Source organism: Coturnix japonica, chromosome Z (genome assembly GCF_001577835.2).
Source record: "Coturnix japonica isolate 7356 chromosome Z, Coturnix japonica 2.1, whole genome shotgun sequence".
Lineage (NCBI taxonomy): Eukaryota > Metazoa > Chordata > Aves > Galliformes > Phasianidae > Coturnix > Coturnix japonica.
Window position 1 is genome coordinate 12,106,191 of NC_029547.1, and position 9,309 is coordinate 12,115,499.

The window sequence follows — 9,309 nt, forward strand, 5'->3', positions numbered from 1 at the left end:
TTTTTTTTTTTTTTCAGAAGCCAGAGCTTTATGAAGATCTCATTGGAATCCAGCGGATGATTAATGTGAAGATTTGGTAGGAAATCTGGAGAGCTGTATTAAAGCTCAGATCTCAGGTTCATTTCGATCAGCCAGCCGTGAACTCTGGGCCGAATTCATTACACTTTAATAGTGCTGGGAGAGGGAGAAAATGCAATTTCTCATTCCATTAGAAAACTAGAAAATACTCTCAGCTTGTCCCCTATTAAGATGTGGCAGGTGACGGGACCATTGTGGGGGACACGGTCAATGGAATTACAGCACATTATTTTTGTTCGTATAAAATATTGAAAGGCAAGCCTGACTGTGCAGAAGTTATTTCACTGATTTGGTTTTTATGTAAATAAAATATTGAAAGTTAATTAATCCGTGCTAGAGACTAATGATTATGCTTATTATATTGCATTTGATCGCGTAATTTGCATGATTCTCGCATTGCTGCTTAATAAGCCATTCCAGGTTATAAATAATTCTGAAATTGGTTTCTAATAATGGCATGCTATAAAAAGAATGGTTTTATTACACCAGCCTGAAAAGCAGAGCAATATCAGACGTGGAATTGGACTCTCGTTTAAGCACCAGCCGCTCTAATAATTATTTAAATGTATCATATACATTAAATACAGATCTAGGACGAGGGAAGAGGTAATTTATCCTGGCATCCAAAACCCTTAAAAACATATACAGCCGCTATAAATTAACTATTTATATCACTTCTTAATCAATGCGGAGCCCTCGCGCTGCAAGGAACGTGTGGGCAATCTGTTAACTATAAAGAAAACTATAAAGTACTTGTATAAGAACATAAACCAATTACTATTTAATTTAAATTTGGTCAAGGAGCGGTGGTACAGCAGATTGTGAAGTAAATACATTTTACATAAATTATTTTGCACTAGATTACATAATGTTAATCATTCTGAAGTGTTAATTAAGAAGGTTGTGTTGATCTGATTACTTTTTAAACTACAGAACATTATTGTAAAAAATATTTAAATTGCCACCCTATTAAACTGTTTTTATCAGCAGCCTCGAGCTATTATCATTGGTTTAAGATTATGCTGAGGCCATTAAAACACTTTGTCTTTCTTTCTACGGATTTCTTTGATGTGCTGTTAGAAAATAACTATTTCCATTTTATATTTTACTTCATTTACCACACTCCTAATATTGAAATTGGTATCATTAACCTTTGGGAAACCCAATAAAGTTTAATAGACCTCGTTTTCTTTTTTCATAGAGTCAGTTGTCCAATTATATTTTATTTGTGAATCTAATTTCTTTCTTAATTTAAAGTAATTATAGTCCTGCGTAGGCTGGGTCAAATTGTTTTACTTTCTAGAAGCAGACGCGCATTTTCTGTCACATTCAGGACCTGGGACGGTTTCTGTTGAGGGGTTTCTGCTGCGTGCCTTTATTTGGCAGAGGGGCCAGGGCTTGCCGACGGCAATTTTGAGAGCCGGAGCTCCCAGAGCGCTGCCCTGAACTGAGAGAGCGCATCCCACAGTGAGCGCTCCGCTCCTGAACTGCGCCCTCGGCGGGATATTAACGCAGCCCTGGCCCCGGAGCGCACGCCGAGCGGTCCGGCAGAGATCCATCTCTCACTTCTTCCAACTCCTCTCGTTTGCTTTCAGTGGTTTCTTATGTGCCTACGTGCACGGGTATGTCTCTCTGTGTGCATATCTGCGCGCACTCTAGGCGATAGAAAAATCGCTCCCTGCGTGTCGAAGTTACTCGCTCCTCCTGCCGAATCCGACATCCTAATCGAGGAAACACCTATTTTGGATACCTCTGCGCTCATCAAAAGTGCCTTTTGGCAGACGGCTTCCTCCACTCCCTCTGCGCCCTCCTTTCAGCACCGCGAACAGCTGCCCCGGCGACGGGGAGGGAGAGTGGGACGCGGGGACGGCCTCGCCGACCCGGGGCGATTCCTCTGAGCTCGGACCCTTTGCCACGCTGGGGCTGCCCCCTCTCGGGCTATGACTCCTGCGTCCTCCTTTGAGCTCCAGGAGCCCACACGCGGGCCGTGGGCAGGAGCCTCTCCGCTCTCGTCCCGCTCGGGATAACGGCGGCGCGAGCGTGTAGGGGACAAGGGGACGGCCCTCGGCGCGCCGTCTCCGCCACCCTCCTGCGGGGACAGCGGAAAGGGGCGGGGAGTGAGAGGGTCCGGCTTAGAGCCCGAACTGCTGCTCTCGGGGGTAGTTTCCCCGGCTGTGGTTTCGGGACGCCAACCCCCCGGCCGCACCCTCGAGCCCGGCGCCAGCCCAGCCGTAGCCCGCGGCCCCGGGATAAGAGTGTGGCCGGAGCTGGCGCTGCGCGGGGACGGCAGCACGTACCTGCACTCGGGACTCGGTCAGGTCGATCTTCAAGGCCACCTCCTCCCGCATGAAGATGTCGGGGTAGCGGGTCTTGGCGAACAGGGCCTCCAGCACGTCCAGCTGAGCCCGCGTGAAGCGGGTGCGGTGTCGCTTCTGCTTCTGCTGGCCCTGCTGCTGTCCCGCCTGGCTGGGGTTCTGGCCGCCCTGCTGGCCTTGCTGCTTGTCGGCGTCTTTGGCGCTGACGGCCAAGGAGCTGGGATTGGATCCCACCGTAGTGATGTCCTCCCCCGGCAGCAGGGTGGTCCCTTCCACCGTGTCCGAGTTGGGGGCCATGTCTCCCGGGTGTCCCCCCGGATCCGAGCCCCCTACTCCCAGCCGGCACTTCACCGCCTCCCGGTGTCCCAGCAGCTCGGCCGCATCTTTCATCCCTGCGAAAGCAAAGGAGCCGCGGTCACTGCCCTGCAGCCGGGAGGGTGGCCCCAGTCTCAGCCCCGCTCGCGTCCATCGGAGCGGCGAGGAGCAACCGGCCTCACCGGCCCCACCTCCCGCGGCCCGCAGAGCCCCCAGCCCGCGGCAGCTCGAGGAGGGGGAGAGAAAACTTTACGGCGAGCCGCTCCTCTCCCCGCTTAAATAACAGCTTCCCGCCGGGCCTCCCCTAACGCGGTGAAGGGAGGGGAGCGGGGCGAGGGGGAGGGGGGCAAGTTTTGCCGGGCTCTGCTCGGGGTTTTCCCAGCTGATAAAAGAAAGAAAGAGGTAGAGAGAAAAGAGAGAGAGATGAGGCTGCGGCTGCCCTGCTGCCAGGAGCGTTACCGACCGAGGAGCCGGGAGGGGGCCGCCGAGCAGCGTTCCCCTCTCCTCACTCTTCTCCTCCGAAACAACGTACGGATGAAGAGCCACAAAGAGGTGGATAAAGAAATTTGTTTTGTTTTTTTGTTTGTTTGATTGATTTTTGTGGGTTTTTTTTTTTTGTTGTTGTTGTTTTGATTTGATTTGGTTTGGCTTTTTTTTTTTTTTTTTTTTTTTTTTTTTTTTTTTTAAGGAAGGAAGTCGAGAAGAACGCGAGCAGGCAAGCAGGAAAAGGCCACCCCATACTCCTTCGTAAATACCATCGAGCTCTTCTACCCTAAAATAATAATACTCATCATAATCGTAATAACGCACAGGTATGTGTATAAAAACAAGGAAAAAGAGATTAAATGATCCGCAACTCGCTGAGGATCTGCACACTCCTTAGGTCTCCCTCTCTGTTTCCCTCTATTATTATTATTATTATTTTATTTTTTTTTTAGGACGATGTTAAATCAAATTAAACTTTAATACAGTACAATTACTTTTAAAGGAATTAGCCCATTTAGATCGCATTAAGGTGAAATAAGGAACAAATTGTCAATTTCCTGCCCCGGATTCCGCCCCGCTCGCCGCCGCCGGTGCAGCCGCCGCGGGGCGGGGGAGCGCCGAGGAACTCACCGAGACGGGCGTCCAGGAGGTCGGCGTGAGACAGCATCGCGCACCGCTCCAGGGCGAAGGCTGTTCCCCCCCAAATTTTAGCGGCCTTAAGTTATTTAAAATAGATATAAGATATAAGATATAGATATATATAGATCGCCTAAATGAAAGAAAATTCGGTGTGTGGTTAAAAAGGGGGTCTCTTGCATTATAATGTCCTTTAGAGAGACGGGGAGGTGCTTAACACTTCAATGAACCCGTGAGCAGCTCGGCGCGGGGACCAATCAGGAGGGCAGCCTGCAAATGTCAGCGCCCGGAGCGCCCCGCTCCGCCCGCCCGCCGCCCGCCCGCCGCCGCCCCGGCCTCCCGCCGCCGGCCCGCTCCGCGCCGCCGCTCCCTTCCCCGCTCCGCTCTCCTCCGCGCCCACCCTCCCCCTTTCCCCTTCTCCCTTCTCCTCCGAGCGCGCAGTGGCCGCCCCTCTCCTATCTCCGGGTCACCCGTCATTTATCGGGTTTTATCATTCCTTTTCTCCCTCTTTTTATTTTCCGTGCCTTCTCGGAGCTCGCCCTCTGCCCCGAACAGTTCTGGCTCCCCGGGGGCGGCTCCGAGCCCCCCGCGACACAAGGGATGTTGCGAACGGCTGTGCTGCGGCGCTGCCCCTCTCGTCCTGGGGGCGGGTGGGACGGCGGCTCTCAGGCGGCCCCAGCGGGAGTGGAAGTCCCGACAGTGTCCCCGACAGCGCCTTCCCCTCGAGTTCGACTCGCGTCGCATCGCATCCCCCGGTAAAAGGGAGCGAGCAGCGCGTGTCCCGGCGGGTGCGGGAGCCCCCGAGCCCGGATTTCGCCATTAAAGTTTGCAAGTTGGGCTCGCCTGCAAACTCAATTTAAAGCAGTAAATAAAGTTAAATGCTTTTTATTTTCCTCTTGAATATGTTAAACTACTTGAACAATTTAAAGTGCTTTGCACAAGTGAAGCGAACCATTTCTAATGTTCTGATTTTTCAAAGCCAGCCAACAACAAAGTTTAGATTAGTAATATATTTCTAACCAGAGTAATTTTCAAGATCATTAGGCATTTATGTAATTAGTGCCAAATCTATAAGCTTTTATTACGATTATTAGAGTAAAATCAGTATAAATTTGTACTAATTTACTACTGTTTAGACTTGGCTGTCAAGCCAAGAGGTTCTTATTGTAAATGATAACTGAGGAAATTAAGTGCAAAATTCTGTACCATTTCTGATCCGCTCCTAAACAATCCGTTTCAATTGTATTTGTAGCAGAACATAATGCCCTTTTAAAGTTATTTGACTTGTATTTTTATTTGCAAAACAAGAAAAATACCCTTTACCCGGGCGCAATGAAAACTGATATTTACTACTTCCAAGTTGATTAACATTGATTTTTAATTCAGAAGTGATGCAATTAAGATTATTCATTTAGTGTAAATAAAGCTTCCACCAAAAAGGGAGCCCATTGAAGTCTGTGTTAAATAATATAGCGCCAATGGCCTTTTTTTTCCTCCGTCCGATTGACTTACACAAAACATTGTAAATACAGCTCGCGAACAGATGCAAGAGTGGTTTTGTTTGCGGCTCAGATGTGCGGGGTTTCGGCAGCGACTGAACGAGGAGACAAAGGAACCGGCCGACCGATCTCTAGGGCAGTTTTGCTGCCTTTTTTTTTTTTTTTTTTTTTTTTTTTCCCACCCCCTCCCTCCCCTCCCCGCTCAAATCTTTGGCTACATTGATTCAATTCAGCTTTCGAGATGTCGGGCTGTTGCAATGAACCTGAGTGCCCGGGAACGGCAGCTGAGAGCAGGGGGAGAGACCCAGAGCCGGGCCACAATTTAGATGGAGAGACACAGAGAGAAAGAGATAGAGGTGGGGTGGGAGTTTCGGGATTTTTTGTTTTATTTTATTTTATTTATTTATTTTTCCTTTTTTTTTTTTTTTTTTTTTTAATTTTTTGTGGGGGTGGAAGATGGAGGGGGGGAGGGGTGGGTGTTGAGTGGGGGTTGGAGGAGATATCTTATTTCTTCGGCTACTTTTATTATTATTATTATTATTATTTTCTTTGAAAATCACAGTTTCTTGTGCAGCTCCAATGGAGAAGGGGACGCTCGGGCCTTGAACGTTCCCGAGAGCCGCCCGCGGCCGCTGCCGTGCGCCGAGAGCCGCGGAGTGGAGCCCCCAAAGGCGCAGCCGGAGTGGTGCGGGGCCGGGCCGGGCTCCGCCGGCGGGGAGAAGGGCGGCGGGCGGCGGCGGTGCCGGGGTGAGCGGCCTTTTCGCTGCTGCTGCGGCTCTGGCCCTGCCCGAGCACGGGCACCGCGGCTCCGGGCTGGAGTTAGCGAGGGGTCCGGGCTCGGCCGGGGTCCGCAGGGCGCTCAGGCTGTCTGCAGCTACAGGGGAAAGTGCCCCGGCGGTGCGGGTACGGGCTCCGCTTCTGCGGAGCTTATTGCGGGCAGCAGCGCGGCTGTACGTGTGTATCCGTGCCGTGTTGTTGTGTGTTTCAGGTCGATAAATAAATGTGTAATAGTTAATGTGCAGACACATCAGAGTAATAACAATGGGATGAAATCAAAGGATTATCAATCTCTGTTAGTAACTGCTGAATAACAATGTTGCAGTGTGATTGATAGCGCGCTTCATTTTATGACTTTTCTATTGCTCTTGATTTTTATAGCAGTATAAACAAACTAAATCATTTCTTCCAAGACTTCAGAGCGCAATCGTCTTAGGGGAAGGGGGGAAATCAGAGAAGGAAGTCCGCGTGAGGGAAAAGGGAGAGCGGGGCTGACGCTTAAGCGTGTCAGAGAAAAAAAAAAAAAAAAATGACAATGGGGTATATGTAAAAATCTCTAATCACATTCCGCTTCCGCACACTCTTGTTTTGTCAAGTGCCTGAATTCACCTGGGCAGCGCTGGAGATGTATTTACAAGGATTTTATTTCCCGTCATCTTTCCATTTTCCCAGCGTAGCCAGAAAACTGCCAGTCAAGTCCATTCCCTGTTATAATTTACGGTATTCCCCACATGATCGTAGGAACTGAAGTTCTTAACAAGGAAAAGCTTTAGCGCAATGGCCCAAAATCTTCAGAGTGACAAGAGTGTCTTCAGAAATCACTTCAGAGCAAAGTAAAAGGATTTTCTATGACGGATCCAGTGATTTTTCCTCAATAAATAGGTTTTAGATTGTTACACACACGTAGAACTGGAACAAAGGGAACTACCAGAAAATATATTGGTTGCCCCTAATAAAATTTATTTAGACAGTTTACTTCTCATAAAAAATAGAGATTGAATTTCGTACAGGAGCGCCTGCCAAGGGGCTTGGCACCGGGAGGGAGATAGTCTCCCCCCCTCGCCTTCTTTCTCTTTCCGTCGGGCCCGATGCGGGGTCCGGGCCGGGGCCGCCGCTCCCCGCGGGCCGCCGACCGCCTGCGGAAGGGCTGCGGGCCGGGGCGTGCCGCAGCCACTGCGACGTAACCCCAATTCTCCGGTGCTGTGACCCCGGGAAAAAAGGGGAGAGAACTTTCCGGCCCCCGGCGCTCTCCCCCCTCCCCTCGCAGCTAAACTCAAGCCCTGATTGAATGAGGCTGTAATATAAACAAGTGTATTTAACCAATTCTGCTCTGATTTAGGAACAGAACCTTCTTTTGGCAGAATAATTATATTTGGAGCAAGAAACACGATAAAATAAGGTTAAACTGCTAAAGTCAGCGGGGTGGCTTGGCGTAAATGGCTGATCGGTTTTGTAATTTGATATTTTATTTATGTATTTATTGAGCATCCATCCAGTTAAGGGGGCTGCTGTATGCAGAGCGACGTAATTGCTTTTTACACTTAGCACACGCTCCTGGCGTTTATAGGATGTAACTTTGGGCTGCCTGGCTTCTCCGCGCTGCTTTTTTGGTATCTCCAGACGGCAGTGCTGAAATATCGGATATTGTTATTCACATTCCCGCTCCTCAGTGCTGCATTGTAACATTGTTCGCTTTAATGAGAGGCGCCTCCCTCAATAATTAACGACCTCACATTTCCCTATTTTCTTGCCTGATGAAAAGAATCAATTTTAATTCGTCGTAAATTACGGCTATGCTTTTGAGTGTTATTTGCTTATAGAAAACAAATCAAGTGACTTAGGCTCCTGTTTACTTTTCCACATCGGCACAGCCTAAGCACAGATGACAAATCAAACTATATCCTTTCGTTAGGCGTGATTTGGAGTTAAGAAATGGAAAAACATAAACACGTGTTTTTATTTCAATAAACCCCCTCGAAAAAATGACTTATTTGGAAAAGAAGGACAAGGCTGCCAGCAGCCACAGATCCCGATTTATTCATTCTAGTCAGAGCTAAATATGATGATCATCGCTGCTTTACGACATTAGGCTGCATGCAGCATTTTGTAGCTGTAATAAATATACTTCTTTGATAGCAACTTTATGAAGTTTAAACATATCCGAGGCAAGAACGATCGCAGCTGATAAGAAACGCAGCCGTCAGACGTTCCGAAAATAGCCTTTCCGAGCACGGCACGGAGAGCTCGAGCCTCCTGTCATCCTCCCTCAAACACGTTTAAGAGCATCGTCTTCCTCTTATTTGCTTATTTATCTGAATATCTGTATCTCACTCCGGCTAAGTCAAAGGCGGCATCTCCGATTGTCTCCTCGCTGGCAGGCTGCGGGGAAGCGCTCGACAGCGGATCGGGTGCTTTAGATTGAAAGGATGGCTTCTATCAATTAATTTTCATCACAACTATGACAGCCAGTCTTTTATGGGGAAAAAGCTATTTTAATACAACGTACGCCTGACACCCCCGCACCCGACCTCCTGCGTGCAAATGCAAACTCTGTACACACGAAAGTCACCTCCTTCTCTCCCCCAGCTTTGTGTGTATGTGTTTATGTGTGGTCTTGTGCCTTATTAATGTAAGTTCCGAAACTTGGAAATGCCGAGCATCCGTACGAAGCTCCTCGTTGTTCCGCGTATTTAGTCAGGCAGGAATTATCAGGGTTACTCCAAGCAAAGAGATGACCATTACGAACCGTGTTTAAGATACGCGTCTGTGTAGGGATACAGATCAGTTCTGGGAAGAGTATTCCTGCTGGCGTTTGAAGTATTTATTTAACAAGCCAGCGTATTTATTTTATTTTAATGCGAAATTTCCCCGTGTGGCAGGAAAAACGAGCCGCCAGGCATGGCAATGGCACGACGTACATCGCGGTCTGACGCGGGGGGATTTAACTTTCTCCTTTATTAACACCGCAGCTTTAATCCCTTCAATTACATAGGCGGTATATAGTAATAAGAAACATACATATTTTGTTTGTATGTGTTAAGTTCGCTGCTTTTCTGATTTCTATTTACTCAAGATAAATAATCATATATCAGTTATTCAGTTAGGTGACAAGTCTAGTAATTGGAATAAAAAGAAAACATCTCATCCTTATCTCTTCCTATAACTAGATATAGCGCTAATAAGACTGCATCAATCTTATCTGG

The 9,309-nt window shown here is 48.3% G+C and overlaps 1 protein-coding gene and 1 long non-coding RNA gene across 2 annotated transcripts in view; one reads left to right on the plus strand and one right to left on the minus strand.

Moving 5' to 3' along the window:
- LOC107305879 overlaps window positions 1–2,057 on the plus strand; it is a 4,278-nt gene extending 2,221 nt beyond the window's left edge. The window contains exon 3 of the long non-coding RNA XR_004305641.1: window positions 18–2,057. This is a non-coding gene — a long non-coding RNA (uncharacterized LOC107305879). The remainder of the gene's footprint in view (window positions 1–17) is intronic.
- OTP (orthopedia homeobox) overlaps window positions 1–4,096 on the minus strand; it is a 6,049-nt gene extending 1,953 nt beyond the window's left edge. Inside the window, exons 1-2 of the mRNA XM_015848523.2 lie at window positions 3,825–4,096; window positions 2,376–2,785 (exon numbers count right to left, since the gene is read on the minus strand). Coding sequence (XP_015704009.1) covers window positions 2,376–2,785; window positions 3,825–3,861 — 447 coding nt within the window. The 5' untranslated portion in view covers window positions 3,862–4,096. The remainder of the gene's footprint in view (window positions 1–2,375; window positions 2,786–3,824) is intronic.
- Between the last annotated feature and the right edge of the window lie 5,213 nt (window positions 4,097–9,309).